Here is a 19,228-nt window from a genome sequence, read left to right on the forward strand (position 1 = left end):
GGAGTTTATCGCTCCATTTTAAAACCTAATAAGATGCCCAGCAGTAAGGTAGGCAACTTAATTGCTCTACCTCCTAAGAAACATTGTTTTGGTAAAATTCTAAAGCAACATCCCTCACAGAAGACTGCAACAAGCTCAGCGAAGAAGAAAAAATAAATAAAATGTATAAATAAATAAAAAGATCAAATAAATTAGTGTCTTCCATCATGTATATTAACACTTACTAGAGTATCACCTCACTAATTAAATTAAAATCACTTGTGCTATTTGTAAAACTTCAAATCAGCGACTTAACGGGTTGACATGATGCTGTCTTAGCCTTAGCGCCGTCTGAATGAGGCAGCTCACTAGGTTTGAAACAGTGTCCGGTTCATCCAGGATTGACAGGAGTCATTTAAAGGTCAGATTCTAAGGGTCATAAAAAAGCTTCAGTGACCTCCGTGACCATGAAAATACTCTAGTAGAGGCAATGTCATGGGAAAACTTGTGATTCTGACTTACAAGAGCAGTTGCTTTCAAGTACATCCACAAATTCAGAACACTCCTCTGCCCTGCAGCTAAACCTGATCCAATTTGCTAATACTGTACACATTGATGCATAGAAAAGAGAAGTGCTTAATGAACAGACAACTTTTTATTCATGTATGACACCCACAATGTGTCTGTGCATGTATGAAATCTAGATCTTTACATGGAAAAGGGAGGTTTGATGTCGCAACTGGTGTGGAGGGCTTTGTTTTCGAGACGTGTCTGGCAGACAGTGGAATCAACACGGTATCACTGAGTCAAAGATTCTGCGATATCTGATCACAGATTCAGAGACAATCCCATCCAGTGGGTCAGAACTACAGTTGGGCAACACATTCAACACAGGCCAGTTAAAGTCAACCAGAGCTGTGGGAAAACCACCTCTCACACACACATAAAAACAAACAGCAGGAGCTGGTGATGGGCACATGTTCCTCTTCTCTGTTCAGGCAATTTCTAATCAAAACAGGTATTTTAATAGTGTCAATCAAAAGCCATTTTTTTATCAGCTAATTTTATTTTTTAATTTTTATGGCCCAAAACTTATTATATGCAAGTTCATGAAGACAAATGCTTGTAGCTATGCAAGCTCAGAATCATGCATCGATTAAGCACAATAGAAGTTAATAATGTTTGTTACTAGCATTAATGAAATTTATGCCTGATAACTGATCAAAAAAATTAATTATAAAAAAATGTCAGATAAACGTTGATGCTTAACTGAATTTGTAGGCATTACAACATAAAATACAGCATAATATAGATAACTTGATTGATAAGAATGTTGAATAGATGAGAATAAAGTCCCTTTAATTGAAGCGTTCTTAAATATAATGCTCTTAAAGGGTTAAATCCAGCCCTATCTCTATCCTAATTTATATAATTATACATTAAAGGGGACCTATTATGCAAAATTCACTTTTATAAGATGTGTGTCCACAGTGTGTAAACAAACAGCCTATAATACTAAAAATCTACCCGGTCCTTTTTTATAATCCCCATAAATCATAAACAGTCTCTCCAAACAAGCGGTAAGAGGAGGAGGAAGCCCCACCCATGACCGGTGACGATCTGCCTTATTGGGTGCGTCTCAATCAGCTCCCTAGTTCAGTAGTCAGGGCAGTGATCAGGGAGTCGGCCATTTTAAGGGCTGTTTCAATAGCAGAATCCTTCCATGCACTGTGAAAACCAGGGTGCATCGATGCTAACCATTTTCCCTAAACAGAAGTTCTGAAGTGCAAAACAACAAATCACGTGAGCCAACTCACTACATAATAATGACACGTGAAAGAGGTTTTTATAAATACAAACCATTATTTTACTATATTTCAGCATAAACATACACCGCTAGACAGGTAATAAATATATTCTACCTAACATGAATAATTTATTTACGGCTTAAAATGTTCCAGGTATATAACAAGCAAAGTATTTATCATAATGTACTTTAAATAACATTACAAGTAATGTCAGACAGATATCAGCTTTGCTGCTGTTCATAAACATGATGTACAATGAGGACGGTGTCACGCTGCCGGAAAGAGAGTCATCAGTGTCCCAATGTGTAGTATGGGCAGTACCAGTACCAATGTGAGTATCCGAAACAAAAACTGTAAATGCTCCATCCTCTTCTGGAAAGGGGGTGGGGAGCAGCAGGTCATTTGCATTTAAAGGGACACAAAAACAGCACTCAAATAGGGGCAAATTTGACAAGCTATAATAAATTATCTATGGGGTATTTTGAGCTTTACAGACACATTCTGGGGACACCAGAGACTTTTATTACATCTTATGAAAAGAGTATACCGGTAATGGTCCCCTTTAAATATATGGTGTATATTGCATATGTATTATTATTATTTTATATATTATGTTGGTCCCGATATATCATACAATGATACCAATGATACCCATCATTATAAAATGTTACTGAGAAACTTTACTTTTGTCCTTGGGTCTGTGAAAGTGGAAAACCCCTGACATACAGTCTGTTTAAGGCATAACTATGCATACAATAATAATAATAATAATAATAAAAATAAAATAAAAAACTTGCTGAAGTATGCTAGAGTACATATTTGGGTTCAATGTTCAGCTGGGGCATAGTCTATAAACAGCAGAGATTAAAAAATAAGAATATAAAATGTATATCTTAATTCCACTTTCTGAAACAGTGATGCCTTAAAGTTATTTCTCAAGCCTCTCTTCTCAAGAAACTTGAACGAAACTCCCTTTCTTTACATCTTTAACTGTAGAGTGAAGAGACTGGATTTTAGGCTTCCAAGAGAGGCATTGCTCACTCCAAACTGTTTACTCGGAAAACTGTGACATCATCATTGAGGCCGGCCCTGTAAGAAAATAGCTGATTAAACATGACCAGGAGGGGAAAGCCCTGCTTTCAGGATATGTTTACTCAGACCGCTGTAAAATACACAGTGATACATGCAAAGGTTGGCTGATCATTATATCAGAGTCTATCATAAGACGGCATGGGATTGGTTCAGCTGCCAAGCTCTGACGCGTCCTGGTCTCCATCCAACGCATTGGAAACATTGAACAAGTCCCTGAGCAACAGGGTGTGTCTGCCGGGAGAAGAGTGGGAGGAAGGGACTTTCGTTGCGAAAGAAGCACATGCTAGATCCTCATTCATTTCTTGCCAAGTTGTGATATCACATCTCCTCGACCCTCTCTCACTTTTTGGTGGAAACTACAGACAAGTGGATGAGCAATTAGACACGCAAACAACTAGATGAGGCATAAGATAGTCTGGGACACATACATGGGAAGTATCTTCCAGGAAATGAGAAAGAGCAAATGAAAATTAGTTGATTGGCTGGTCAGCCCACCTTGTTTTTGTTTTTTTTGGAATCGATTTCTGTTATCAGATTTAACAGTGTTCACAACAAATTAGAGCATATGGAGAACAACCTTGATGTTTGACAGCTTTATGGCGTGGCAAAGTGCCAAGACATCTCAACTGCTGACAGAGCTCAGGGATCTGTGCAACCACACCTCTAAAAAAACTCCAGTTTTTGTTCTACTGTAATCTTAGAAGACTCAACTGTAGAGACTCACACACGCCTTTGTGTAGGAGTCCGACAGGGGACACCTTCGCTCCGCAAAATCTTGATACATATATGTTATATTAATTTAAACATAGGGATGTGCGATATAGCTAAAAAATGTATCTTGATATAATGTTTCATGTCGTTCGGTATTGATAAAACACATTTTAGGGATGTCAATTTACACAAATTCCAATGATCGATGGTCGTTTAAATTAATGATCAATTAATCGGTTAACTGTTAGCCTTAATATTGCAATATGCGTCTACTGCAGTGGCATATAGGGAGTGCAAATGCTGCTCAAAAATGTTCCTCACCAAATTAATGAAAAGGGTTTTTAGTCTAAATAAATGTGATTGATTAGATGAAACGGTATAAAAATTTCATATCACGATTATAGTGACCAAAATTATCACGATTATAAATATTATTACAGTTTTGTTAAAATGAGATGAACTGATACACACACACTGAAAACATTTCAACATGTTTAATATTCGAAAATCAACAAACAACAAGTAAAATTAGCAGCTCTATGTACTTCTTTTAAGCATAAACATTAAAGCTGCAGTATGTAACTTTTTTGTTCAAAATGTACAAAATTTATATAAAAAGAGTACATCATGAATCCATTTTCCAAACCGTGTTTTTGTCTCATCCTGAATCACTAGAGTACACCTATAATAAGTCTTATTCGGACTATTTTCGACTGATAAGGGTCGTACTACTGCGGAGTAGCCAGTACCTCCGTGACTCATCATAGACATAAACAGAAAGAAGTAGCTCCGGCTACACGGTTTTAATGATAATTACATTTTAAACTATAATACTAACCGTCAGGACATTTTATCGTGGTTTATTGTGAAACCGGTAATCGTTTTATCCCTAGATCAATAGTAATATATCGACATTGCTAATGACATTGATAGGCCTGACGCGATAGTCGATAATTCGATTAATCGCACAATAAAAAAAAATGAGCTCGATAATTTTTCCGGCCGCAATAATTCCATTTGCATGCTTGTTTGTTTTCCTCGTCTCTCTCTCTCTCTACCAAAGAGACTGGATGACCACTCTCGCTCGGTTCTTTAGCGTATAGGAGGAGTAGGCATGTGCCGGTATTCGGTAATGCGATAAATCGCGGTAATGAAAATGCACGATATTGTTATCGTGGGCACTTCAAAATACCGTGAAAAACAATAGATCAGAATTTATATTTATAGAACGCGTCTTAGCTTATTTTCCATCAACCGCTTAAACAAACACTGCGTATGCTGCCTGCGCGAAACACGTGCGCGCTCTGATGTAAACAATCCCCACATGTATTAGCACTGTGTGCATGCGGCGCAGTGCGCACTCTAGTCTAATGTAAACAACCCTCACATGGAGAAGAAGCATGGCGGAAGGAGGCACGCTGCCGACGATTTATCCCCCTTCTAAAAGCAGAGCTGTCAATACGCATTCAGCGTGAGACTCACGCAATTTACACTTTTCAAACGCTCTCGCGCCACATGCAGTTTCTCACGCAGAGAAAAATCGCGGAGCAAAGAGGACACGGAGACCGACAGACTAGACAGAGCAGGTTATTATGGTATGAAAACAATTCTCAGCTCTCATGTTCTGTCCATTTTATTACGAAATTCAGACAATAAATACTGTTTTGGTGCTTGTAAATGTGACTTGACAGATCACTGTAGCGCCTCAGTTCAAGCGATCATCTGTTACTTTTTATTTAAAGTTACAGTAGGCTACAACTTACCGAAAGGTATGCCTCATACATAATATCGATCATTCAGTGTTTTTCAACCACGGAAAGAGGTTAATAAAACTGCAGGTGAACAATTATGTCACAGAACGTTACATTTACCTCAGGAAAGCCATTTAATGACCAACACGTTAGTTGACTAGAAAAAAATAGCTATAGAGAGGAGTATTTTGCACAATATGTGCACTATATTACATTTGTATTATATTTTTACTTGTGTCATAATTGTTATTACAATGAAAACCAAATTATATTTAATTTAATTAGTTAATTTTTAACCTTTAATAATACCAGCTGACAGGGCTCTCTGTATGTTTAAAGCATTATGTGAGATATATTTTTTCTTGAGAAAAATTAACGTCTATCTACTGTAGCCTACCTAATATTTATCCAAAAAGTCAATACTGAATCAAGATTGAAATCAAATCCCAAGAATTGAAAGCGTGAAAATTGTGTAAAATTCTATTTAGTTACCAAATGTTTTGACAATCACTATTGTAATGTTTTTATTAAAAAACTATTAGTAGTTTTTTTTCTACATCCCCCCCACCAATCCATTCATTTCTCTTGAGCAATTAAAATATCGTGATAATACCGTATACCGTGGTAAAAACTCAATCAATTAATCGCAGCATGAAAAGTTGATACCGGCACATGCCTAAGGAGGAGTGAACCCTCTTTGTTGTCAGTTGCATGGTCTTTGTGTGGGGAGGCGGCGCCGCGGCGCTTGTCAGTCACATGGTCTTTGTATGGGAAAGCGCCGGTGGGACTGTTTGCGGCGACTGCCGGGAGAGAGAGAAGACGCTAGTTGTGAGTTGCGACAGCGAGCCCGATCACATGAAAATGCCCATCTATACCACGAATGTTATTTCTCGTGCCATTTATACGCCAAAAATAGTTTTTGCATGCATATGATACGCTCTTTATGGCGTGTAATACGCACGCACTCCTCACCCCTAATCCTAACCAAGTATTTTCAGTGCGCAGCATACACGCAATAAAGTGCGTCTCCGTCTTCCCGACAGTACACAATCACTTGACAAAGTAACAGGAGGACAAAGTAACAGGAGTAACAGCGCAAAATTGTGTGATATGGCTTGTTGAGTTTTTTTTTAATTTGTTTACAAAGGTCCAAACTGTCAGTTTTGCCTGTTATGGAATGTATCACTATTTAAGCCTAATGTCAAAAGCCTAATGTTTAATATTTTTTGAAGTGCGATTTTGTTTACATCCATTTTATTTATTAACAGACATTTATTTTGTTAACAGACACTATAGCGGGTCGCACACCGGACGCGCAGCGCCACGTCTTTTAAATTCGAACACATTATTCTCTATGAGAGTACACACACCGGCGGCGCCTTTCGGCGTCTGTCCGCGGCGCCCAACAACGGCTCAGGACCGTGTTCAAAATCCTGCCGCGCCACAGAGCGCCATTTACATAGTTTTATATAAAATTTACATTTATGTGTCTCAAATCGTAGTTAATGTATATATGGACTTAATCCTGTGCTGCAATATACATTTAGTTTTATATTTATTTACAGAAATCAGAAAATTGCTGATGTTATCGGATTTTCAGGTGACAGTTGTCCTAGACGTGGCGCAGCGCTGAGCTGCGCGTCCGGTGTGCGACCCGCTTAAGAGTCCATTGCTTTCATTGTTTTTGGTTGTTTTGTTCATTTTTTGGATATTTAAAATGTTTTCCGTTTTCAATGTTTAATATTCTTTAGAAATAAAAGTTTATAGATCGTTCTGCATTATTATGCCATTATAATTATATTAAATGAAAATGGTCTCAGAACGACAATATTATCGTTTATCGCGATAATTTCTTGGACAATTTATCGTCCAGCAAAATTTGTTATCGTGACAGGCCTAGACATTGACTAAGTTTTGGCCCTCTTGCGAGTCCCTCTGTGGTTTATGAGGTCACTCTTGGATTTAAAATTAGAGCTTGAAGAGCTGCTGTTAAAATGCTTAACAGTTGCGACACCCTCCACCAACAATCGAGTGCTCATAATCTGATTCAGCAGGCCTGACTCCAGCACAATGAAGCATGGCGAACAGACAGAAACGAGGGAGGGGAGGAAGATCTGGGAGAGAGGATTAGAGCTGAACTTTTGTTAAAACATGAGAGATGTTATTTTATTTGAGTAGACTGTTCCTTAAATCTGTTCTTCATTTCTCAAGGGTTTAATTCTGTTCACAACAACTTGAGCACAAGTAGACGAGACAAGAAACACAACGAGCGGGAACGTTATGACTCAATCTCGACTAGGTCATATGCTGACAGAACAATAAAACTAGAGATAGACTGACTGATTAATCGGCCAATAATTAGTCATTTTGAGCTTAATGGTATCATATAACCAAACCCACTGGGCCAATTCACCGAAATTACATCAATCAACAGCCTCGTCAATGAATAACACACATTTTCTAGCTTCAAATTGTGTCTTCTGTAACATAGAAATTCATTAGTGGTGCATGGCAAGCAATCTGACTTACAATATTAGTTTTAAAAAGCCCTGGAATCTGGGCGGCACATTTGGTCAACCACTAAACAGAACTATGCTGTGTTTTTATAACATATTAGACAATAACTTCCACAAGCCAGTCGTGAAAGTCATGCAAATATCTGAGAGGAACAGCAAGACCTACCAAGTTTTGACCCAAAACCTCCACTTCACCTATATCATGACAGTCAGATACATCTTAAGTCAAACAAACATTCGAAAACTGCCATTTCATTAGAAGAAGCCCAGACTGAAACCTGAAGTCAATGAACGTGACTTGGGACTTTAGGAGGGATCTGTCAGCACTTGTCAGCCAGTTCACACTAACTCTGGGCCTTCAAGACAATAGTGTGGTTGAGCAACAGCAGCAAAACAACCACTGCACCTTAAATGTCAGGCATCAAGAGCTCAAAACTCAGGGAAATCCAGTGCTTGTCTAAATTTTGAGGGTACATTTGAGGGTACATGAGTAAGGGCTCATTCAAGGTGTTTTTACTCGGGGAAGAGTGCAGAGCATGTGTGCAAATCAAGCAAACAACAGGACAAATGCAGGGAAAACAGGTTCTCACAGTCTGAATGTGTGTGAAACGCTTTTCCCTGGAGGAAAGCTCAGGCTGGAGGGTTACAAAAACAGGAGTGTCCCGGGTGCTTTGAATAAAAGCTGTAAACAAGGCTGAGGTTTGGAAACAGCAGCAGACTGAGGAATGGAGAATTTGTCAGTAAATTTTTTCTGTAACAAAACTTTTTGATTAACTTTGTCTTGACAAATTTTAAATAATCCAAAATGTACTTTTTTGGCAGTATCATCTGATGACTTGCTAAATAGACATAGGTCCACTTAGGACTTTGCTGCTTTCTAGCCCAAAAAGGAGCTATTTTTAGGGCTGTCGCGGTGAAGGAATTTCCCTTGCGGTAATTTTGAGTGGCTCAATAGCGCAATATACGCGGTATTAATCACTATTTATTTATTTATTTTGATTTATTTATATTTATTTGTTGCTATATAAATAAGTGTTACAATGTGGTCAGCATGCACAAAAACGAGGACATTTTCAGTAACCAATGTAACGGAAACTAAACAGCATCTCTGTGCATTGAAAGGCTGTCACTCAGCGCGTAGTTACATTGTTACGGCAACAGACTGTCTTTGAGTGAGTCATTAAAGGTCCACTGAAGTGCCTTGGAACGCGCAGCTTTGTATGATGCGTTGACGTCCTATCTACTGAAACAGGAAGCTAAGGTAGCACCATGGAATCGAATCCGAGCGCTGATGATACATTGGATTCAATAGAGGTGTGAAATTCTAGCCATTTCATTACTAGTCCAATGTACAGTAGGGAATTAAAAACGGAATAAAACTCGAAGCAACCGAACACGCATCTCTAACCAGTGGCGTAATTTTGATTTAAAAAGTAGGTGGGACAAGTGTGTGGGGTGTGGGGGAAAGGAGGTTGCTATAGAATCAATGCTAAGATATGTACAATATATGTGTACAATAACAATTTTTGGAAAAATAACATTACGATGGCCAAAAATCAATTTCGATAGTACATTGGGTTTAATTTGCCATTTAATGAGATCTACTAACATATATTGTTAGTGCCGAGAATTTTCACGTGAATAAATCCATAGATCCGCAAAATCACTTTGTGTGCTTTCATGGGCTAGTAGCAGAACTTTTTTTTTGCCAAGCGTGTCAGAGGTTCTGGGTTCTAATCCACACTTGTATCGTTTTTTTACGTTACCGTATCGTTTTTTTCTCATCAAAACCGAATATGTTAATCAGTGGTTGTATATCAGTCAGGGACACGTTTGTGTGCACTTTGTTTTGTGATTTCAGCGGAACGAATAGAGAGTTTCCACAACGGCGATAGATTGAAGAGCGTGTCCGAGTTAAGACACTGTATCCATGCAACTGATAGCCGGGCAACAAGCTCGGCAGCTTGATTTAAAAGACAACACATTTCAGCGCTAGAACGCCTCTTATTTGATAAATGAACAAAATGAATTCCCTGCTAGTTAATTTGAGATGTTTTATTTATTAGTATTATGTACATCCGTGCTGCAAGATGTTTCAAAAAGTGGTCGGGACAATATCGAGCCAGGCAAAAACCCATATTGCTCCGCGATGTGTCAACGATGGTCGCTTTGGCCAGGTGGTATTTATAGCAGAAGGAGCGGGACGCTTTAGATTCTAGAGAGCATTTGATTAGACAGAAGATGTGATGAGAAGCTGAAGTCTGCGGTGACGTCATAAAAATCCGTGATCCATATTAGCGGAAGTGTGGGACTGTAAGTTTTGATTGCTTATATCTCCTAAATGCGAATTTTGTCATTGGTTTGGAAAAAAACAGCTTATTCATAACCTTAAGCTTAACATATTCCAACTAAAAGCTAAAAAACTTAAACTTTGATTTCAAGGGGCCTTTAAACTGTTCACTCAATAAACACGTTCAAAAATGCTGATAAAAAAAAGATAGATGTAATGAAACAAGGTGTTAATTATTTTTTAACTTTGAGCTCCACTTTTCAAGGCTCAGCTGACCAGCATTGCGTCGCATGGGTAACTCTGAAGCTGATGCTTCACTTAATAGAGACCAATGGCATTGATTCAATGCGTGACTCACTGACACGTTGCTGAAAAAGTGTGTGATAATATACAGGCCTCTGTAGATGTTTTTGCACTGATTTTGTAGGAAAATTGCAGAATTCTGAGGAATACACTATCAATCAAAAGTTTGGGGTCCATGAGATTTTTTACTGTTTTTGAAAGAACTCTTATGCTCATATGCTTAAGACTGCGTTTATTTGATCAAAAATACAATGAAACAGCAGTATTGTGAAATGCTATTACATTTAAAAATAACTGTTTTCTATTTTAAATTATTTTTAAATGTAATTTACTCCTGTGACAGCAAAGCTGAATTTTCAGCAGCATTACTCTAGTCTTCAGTGTTATATCATCCTTCAGAAATCATTCTAATAAATATGAGTTGTGCTGCTTAATATTTTTGTAGAAACTGATAATTTGGACTCTTTAATCAATAGAAAATTCAAAGGAACTGCATTTATTTGAAGTAGAATACTACAGAGTTTTTTGTAACATTATAAATGTCTTTACAGTAAATTGACCAATTTAATACATCCTTGCTGAAAAATGTATTTCTCTCCAAAAAATAAATAAATATTATATATTTAACTGACCCCTAACATTACCTTCATGAGTACCATGACATAACATGTCAAGCTTGTGTGCCAACTGCTATGCCACGGCTCTAGCAATTCTTATTTCAAACAACTAAGGAAAGGGTATATTTTGAGATATCATTTCTGTAAGGAGACCACATCCTGTTCATGGATGGCACATTGTGTTGCGAGTTATGAGTGTTCCCTTGGCAGCGTCATACCACAACACTAACTTTCACTTATGGAATATGTGACAGCACTTCCCCCGTACACACCCTGGTTCACATAGTGCCAGTAAAGGGAGATACAAGCAAAGCCTCATGGTATTTAATGAAGGCATGTTAATAATTCAGGCTCAGCACCCTTTAAGACAACAGCGATGTAACATTAACCATTCACAGCCAAGGGCAGCCTGGACCGATTCCTTATACAACCCACGCTGAGGGAGCAGACCCAGTGGGCCCAGTACCAGGAGAAGAGGCTCCGGGCTTTTGTTTGAGGGAAAGGGAATCTGTGTGAAGCCTGGACATCTGATCATGTCCCATCTGTCTATGCTTAGCACTCTGTATAAATACGATGCTCCCACGAAGAAAGCACTTTGTGTTTGATTCCCGTGAGGTCGTTCTTGCGGACAGATTGGAGGTTAAGTTTGACAAGCATGCAAACCTTGGTAGCACTTGGTCACATACAGTGGCCCCAAAAAGGGGCTTGGACACTTTGGGACACTTAAGCCACACTAATTGTCTGCATTAGATATGAAATATCAAAACAAATGGAATTTGTAAGCAAATGTGTCCAAAACGTTCAAAAGTGTCCAACACTTTTTTTACCTTCATGTGAACTGTAGGCTATATGTGTATGTATTGTTTTATAGTTTAAAAACTTGTTTTACTTGATCCTTATAGCAAATAAATGAAACTTGGTTTGGTATTTTGATATAAAATGAAATAAAATTCACATAGATTTAAGTTTGGCCAAATTCAGTAAGCTAAGAATTTGTATACGTAACAAGTAGCCTGTGACAAACCACAGAATGTGTAACAAAGGGTCCTTTACAGAAAAGAGGAACTGTGACGGTCTACTCATGTGGTCAGGGTATATACGCACGCAAATAGTCTCAGCCACACAAAAACTGCCTATAGTCTAATGACCATATTGTAAAGTCATTTTTATTTGTATAGCACTTTTCACAAGCCATGACGTTTCAAAGCAGCATTACGGAAAATCATGTCTTAATGTTTTAAATGAGGAGCTTAAATGAATTCACTCAACTTCAGAGTGAATCTCATTTCTGAGTCAAATTCCAACCCCAAAGTCAAAAGAAAAGAAATAACATTTGCATAAAGGAAATTAGGCCTATTTTTAGTGCAACAAGATTTTTTACATTATTATTTTCATAATTTTCTTTCTTTAACATTATTTTGTGTTTTATTTTAAAATATAGTAAATTAAAGCATTCATTAAAGGTGATACAAATATTTATGATTATATTAAATTATAAATAAAAATACATATTTTGACCACACTGAAGTAGATAACTGAGAATTGACAGAATAATAGCACTTAATTGTTATGAAAATGTTTTGTTTTTACTCAAATGTGACACGACTGTTTTTCGTGATCAGCAGGAAACAACATTTCTCAGTCTCGCTTGGAACAATTTAATAAGATACACAAAACAACAGAAGAAAAAGGGGAACAACTTAATTGCAAAAATAGATGTCTGTGGCTTCCCTTAATGGTCAGAGGACAGCTTAACCGAGAGAGAGAAAGAGAGAATGACTCAGAGCAAAAATTAACAGGGTTCAGTCCATGTTCGGTCATTCAGAGCCCTAGATAGGAAGGCTCTGGCAATAACATGCACCCCTCCATCAGGATGGCAGCAGTAAAACATTGAGTCTCCACACTGCTGACAGCCTGAACTCAACCCTCTTTAGAACAGCAATCAATACTTACAAACTGCACACATTAACTCCACATCACAGCCATCCACAGAGGCCTCTAACAATCCTGCATCTTAAAAGAACTCCCCCTAAAGTAACTGAAGTAATTTAATAAGATGGCATGGAATGGGAGCCGTCCATGCTGCTCAGAACGTGAGGTTGCATAGCAGGATCATTTCCTTTGTTCTTTAAAAGAACAATAAGCTATTTAGAAGAGATTACAGTGCTAAGGATCTTCTGAACAACGTCACCAGGAGCTTGAATGATTTTTTATTGTTCGAGTTCAATTCCGCGTTAAGCCGGATAGACAAAGAGTGGCACACACTCAAGAGCAGATTCAGGCTGCACTCGACTTCCTGCAACACCTTCACATGACTCACAGATGACAGCATTGGTTTATTACAAGGTGTACAACTATAGACAGAAGAATTATAATTAGGGTCTCACTCGGATAACAGAGATTATCAAGGTGTTAATTTTTGTTTATATCTATTATCACAGATGTTGAGGAGATGCCTTGTTTGGTGAGGAAGCCATAGAGTGGATGCAAGCACACACACACATGCACAAACACACACCGACACACACACACACACATAAATACTCTCTCTCTCTCTCTCTCTCTCTCTCTCTGCCAGACTGTGTCCATATCTCGTCTGCTCATTTGGGACACAAAGGTTTCAGTTGAAAGCCTCAAATGCCAGTTCAGATCAGAACCACCACAGTCCAGATCAGCTCAATGGTGCTTATTGTTACTCTGATCACTACAATCCTGCAGAATTGGGTCATTATGTAGGAGATCATTTGGAAAGACTTTTTTCACTGTAAAAAGCCCCGGCAGAGCATGGCAATGGGAAATATTTCTACCCTCCAAGGTCAACATGTGCCCTTGTGGAAACCACACATGGATCCAGAATTAAAGGCAAAACATGACAACAGCATAAACTCCTTTTCGGACCAGTGCATTTTCAGAACTTTTCCATGAGCTTTCCAGGATTTGTCCAGACATTCATGAGATTCATGCTAGAGATTTCCATTTGGATGTCAGATAATAAGCCAATCTGTTGAATTAATAGATTTAAACATTTATAGCTACTTGTTAGAGTACAAGTGGTTCTAATAAGAAGTGAAAAGAGATCCACTGGATGTTTTCTTCAGATGCTCCTGCATAGAAGTTGCTGCTGTGGTAGGCCTATGCAATTTCAGTTTCACAGACGTGCAGAGCACCATTTTATTCGGTCTCTGTTGAAAAAATTCCCACACTTTAGATTGGGCTCGATAGTTTTGTAATAATGGCTGATTTTCAGCATGGCCATCATTGGGGAACAAACAGGCCTTGCGTAAGTGTTCTAGCCTGATGATTTTTGATATTCAGCTACAATTAAATGTTTTGCAATAGGACTAAATGTGAATGATATCTATGTTGTTGTTTTTTATACCTTATTGGAATCGAAATTAGGAATCAAAAAGAATTGGAATCGATAAGCAGAATCGAAATTGGAATCGTTAAAATTCAAACGATACTCAACCGTAACGACGAATTGACATAGCCTACTCCGCATGCAAATCGACTAGGCTACATAATCGATTATGTCGACGTGTCGTTGCAGCCCTAGTTTCAAGTGGTGGGGGGGAAATGGGTTTTAGGAACAGAACAGGTCATAACAGTCAACTAGTCGCTGAACAAACAACTAGCAGATTAGAGATACTGCAATTCTGGCCAATAATGGTGCAGATATGATGTCACGTAGTAGGCCAACCGGCAGTTAGCATCACACTGGTTCCCTCGATAAAAACCCAAAAGGATTTTCCCATAGGCTTTTGGATTATCGCTAAAAACAAGGTCTGTGATCAACAAAAGTTTATGCTACTTACACGTTTTGTCCATCAAGATAATTATCATTCACAGATGAACAACTTTTATGAATTGTGAAGCCTAAATGCAGAAGTAAAGAGCTATAGATAGGCTATAAAAGAACTACACCACGGTCCCGCGAATTCAACATCGCCATCACTAAGCTTCCATGATGACGTTTCATGTCCACAACTGCCTCTGAGTCTGTAGTACCATTTAGCCACTTGTTTGAAACCGCCTTTTTCAAAACACATAACGGCTTATAAAAATAAAATGTAAAAAAATTCACACGTGGGGTCATAGTCATACTGATATATTTTATGTCGTAGAATAAAACGTTAAAGTGTTTTGAGCTTGTGTTCACCACAGGCCTTAAAGCCTTTTAACCAAAATTGACTTTGGGATGATGAAACCGGAAATGCTAAAACACTAACACGCTTTCGCGCTATTGGCCTACAAAGTGATGTCATACCTGCACCACTCTATAGTGATAAGTCATTAATTATTTTCACATTATGGCTGATAACCAAAAATGGCCAATTGTGACAATTTTGTCTACATTCATTCCGAAGAAAAACACAAAAACAATTAAAATATATTTGTGGGCATCACAATATTAAATTTATTTGGGCATCTACAATTAAATTTAGGCATCACAATATTACAATGTACAGTATGAACAATGCACATTCATTTTAAAAGTTCCTGAAGATTAAATTACTCTAATTTTTAAAGAATAACTTTAAAGGGTTCACCCAAAAATAAAAAGAGTCATCATTTCAACCTCATGTCATTCCAAACCCAAAAGACTTTTTCATTTTATGAACACAAAGATATTTTTAAAGAAATCTGTGAAATTTCTGTCCCTCCACTAAAAGTCTATTCACTCATGATGCTTCAAGGCATTCAGAAAGACTAAAGAAATTATAAAATAAATCAATTTTATGAATCAAGCTCACCTCTTCTGAAGAGAAACAAACACTTTATATGATGACCAGATTTAATTAAGCATTTTATTCACATATTTTGATCAGCAAACGTACATGGAGCACTCATATTTGGTAAAACATAAGCTCAAGTATGATTCGTCTGGATTTCTTTTAAGATCTCTTTATGAACGTTTCGAGCCGTGAGAGTTTGATAAATAGACTTTCAGATTTCATTAAAAATATCTTCATTTGTGTTTCAAAGATGAATGAAAGTCTCATGGGTTTGGAATGGCATGGGATGACATGAGAGATGACAAAACTTTGCATTTTTGGAACTAGGCCTATCCCTTTAAGTGAGTACATATTGGAAAAAGTCATTTGAATGTAAAAATTAACACACACAATCAAATATCGACATAACTTGTATCTGACTGGTATAAATAAGATGATTAAAGTGCTTGTGCTGAATTAAGGTGTATTTTGATTGGTCAGGGAGTGGTGATTCATTTGAGTCATATCTGCAAGAACTAGTCAGCCCCAGAACTAGAAAGAGAGAGAAAGGGATGGCGCAAGCAGAGGAGAGCAAGGACAGGAGTGTGACGCGCTAGTGGGGAGGTGACCGTCCGGGGAGGCGACAGCCGTAACTGGCAGCTGCTCCTATGGGAGGAGGGGGGGAGGGGGTGAGGGGGTGAGCCTGCAACCACCCTCCAATTGACCAAACACTCCAGATCACTCACCTGCCCCAAGGGCACTAAAACCCTTAAACGAAACACACAGTTGTAAGAGCTTTCGTGTTATTTTCACACACTCTCAAAAGTCACAGACCTCTAGATCACATGCAAAACAGTGGTTTAAAAGATAGTTCACCCAAACAATTTGACTTGCATTCGTATGACTTGTTGAGTAAACCTTCATTTTGGGGTAAAATATTCCATTACATTCTTTTGCACTCAGCAGATATTTTATAGTGTGGCTGGATGAAAAAAAAAAAAAAAAACTTGGCTCAATGGTCATCAGTAATTATATTGTCCATAATTTATAGTATTTCATCATACAGTCATAAAATGTTGTGTTACTCCAGTTACAGTGTCTATGGCTGGTTTTCTTGATAAGCAGCCTGGAGCTGCACACATCAACAAGTTGTTTGAGAGTATGGCCCACACACTTCCAGTTGTGTAACACTATTACTAAGCTGAAAACTGACACATCTCCCCCACATAGTGCTCTCTGACTGAGTGAATGAGTCGAACGGCACCGTCTTTCACAGACAGATGACACGGCGGTGAGAAGATGCATGACGGCGCATGAAACACCATAGCTGTGATGAACATTGAATGAACTTCTAAACCCTGTGAATGGACAAATTGCTGATATTTCTGATAAAACACTATTTTTACTATCATTTTATATTATTGTTATTATTATTAAACAAATAATATTGTAAAAAAAAAAAGTATATTAATAATGTGATTAATATCATATTGGTAACACAGCTAAACATTTAGCATCACTAAAAGGCCTCTTTAAAGGGCGACGAGAAACGACGAGAATACTTTTTGTGCGAAAAAAAATAATAACGACTTTATTCTACTATTCATTTTCTTCAGTATGGGCCTCGAAGTGAGTTCACGTAGTGTAATAGCGCAGCACTTCTGTGTTGTACGTCAGCACGTAGGCTCACTATTGGCCGACGCTGGTCATGTGTGTGATGCGTGTGACGTACAACACACAAGCACTGCGCTGTTACACCACGTGAACTCACGTCAGAGGTGAATAAAGTCGTTATTTTTGGGGGGTTTTGCGCTCGAAAGTATTAAACTTATGGTTGAGCCACTGTAGTCACTTGGACTATTTTAAACATTGTATTTTCTAACTTTCTGGGCCGGCAAGTTTCGATCCCATAGAAGCCTATGGAGGAGTGATCCAGCTCTCAGATTTACTCAAAAATATCTTAATTTGTGTTCCAAAGATGAACGAAAGTCTTACGGGGTTGGAAAAACACAAGGGTGAGTAATTACTGACAGATTTTTCATTTTTGGGTGAATTAACCCTTTAAGATACAATAGCACTCAATATGGTACTATGTATGGTCTCAAAGATATTAAGTAAGGGATCATAATCCAAGGCTAGCTGTGCAACAAACGATTTTAATGTCTGGCTGAAAGGTACTGTAGGAGATTTGTGATAGAGATATGTAGAACTATTTATAATCTAGCCAATATAGTGATAAGAAATATGTATTGTGTGATAATGTAACATAGTCCTTGGCTTTTTTAAATAATGAGCTGACTAAGGGTCTGTATAACCCATAGTGTAGTGGGAAAAATGCATCTTCACATCAAATATAGTTTACAAGATAAACTATGGTTGGATTGGATAATCACCATTTTATAATATTGAGTAAAAGGTGAGAGGAAGTGTCTACAGAGAAGGCGTGGCGTGTCTGTGTGGTAACAGGACATCAAGAAGTAGATCAGTGCTGTCACTGATTTATTGCTTTAAAGAACAGACACACTCGTATAGCAAAAAGTGATGCCCCTTTAAAAACGTCTCCAAAATGAAAACAAAGGGCTTTGAGAAGAACAGCGATCGTAGCATACAATCAATCAACATCCAAAACCAAATGAACTCGATCTGCCTTACTGACAGTCTCTGTACTACGGTATTGTGTCTAGCTAAACTGTCAAGGGCTCTCTTTTCTTTGAGGTCTAGATCACTGAACAAACAATAGTCTCAGTCTCGAGGTGAAACAAACGGCTGGATTCAGCAACAATGTTCTTCTAGTTCGAGTCTTTCATTTACACGAGATTAAAAGCATATTTGATGGTGGAAAATCATAATTTCTTTCAACACACTCTGGCGGTGTCTAGAAACCCGTCGAGCTGTCTACCTAGACAGCATGTCTGGGCATCAGATGCGTTAGAAACGGCATTTTAGGCATCCAGACATTCTGTCTAGGTAGACAGCTCGCAAGTTTTTGAAACACAACCTCTTTCAAAAAATTCTCTGAGGGGAAACAGAGGACCTTCAAACACCAACACAAAGCAGTAGACACTGTCTGCTTGAGAGTATATATGTGACTGTTTTAGCGCCATACGACCATGGGGTTTAAATAGTAGGTTAATATTATTAAACATTATTAAGGTTAAGGTAATAACTCCATCTCTTACCTTCAGACAGCTCGAGCTCCAACTCCGCCAACTGCTCTCTAACCTCTTTCGGTAGAGCTGCCAAATCCACACCGCGGTCTGCCATCGTAGTGAGAATGCGCTTAAGTTGTTTTAAGTGTGAAGAAATGCGTTTTGAAAGGCAAAAATCCTCCCGTCAAGACAGAAGACATGAATTAAAAGGTGAGTAACAATCCATCCGGACAACTACTCCTTCCGCCATGCTGTGAGAACTCACCAACGCCAACTGCACTGTGCGGTCACGTGATC

The 19,228-nt window shown here is 38.2% G+C and overlaps 1 protein-coding gene across 1 annotated transcript in view; it reads right to left on the reverse strand.

Annotated features, from left to right (window-relative positions):
• dip2ba (disco-interacting protein 2 homolog Ba) overlaps positions 1-19,228 on the reverse strand; it is a 57,271-nt gene extending 38,043 nt beyond the window's left edge. Inside the window, exon 1 of the mRNA XM_081386233.1 lies at positions 18,962-19,228. Within this exon, the coding sequence (XP_081242359.1) occupies positions 18,962-19,046 (85 nt within the window). The 5' untranslated portion in view covers positions 19,047-19,228. The remainder of the gene's footprint in view (positions 1-18,961) is intronic.

Source organism: Scardinius erythrophthalmus (assembly GCF_964197995.2).
Source record: "Scardinius erythrophthalmus genome assembly, chromosome: 15".
In the NCBI taxonomy this organism is placed as follows: domain Eukaryota; kingdom Metazoa; phylum Chordata; class Actinopteri; order Cypriniformes; family Leuciscidae; genus Scardinius; species Scardinius erythrophthalmus.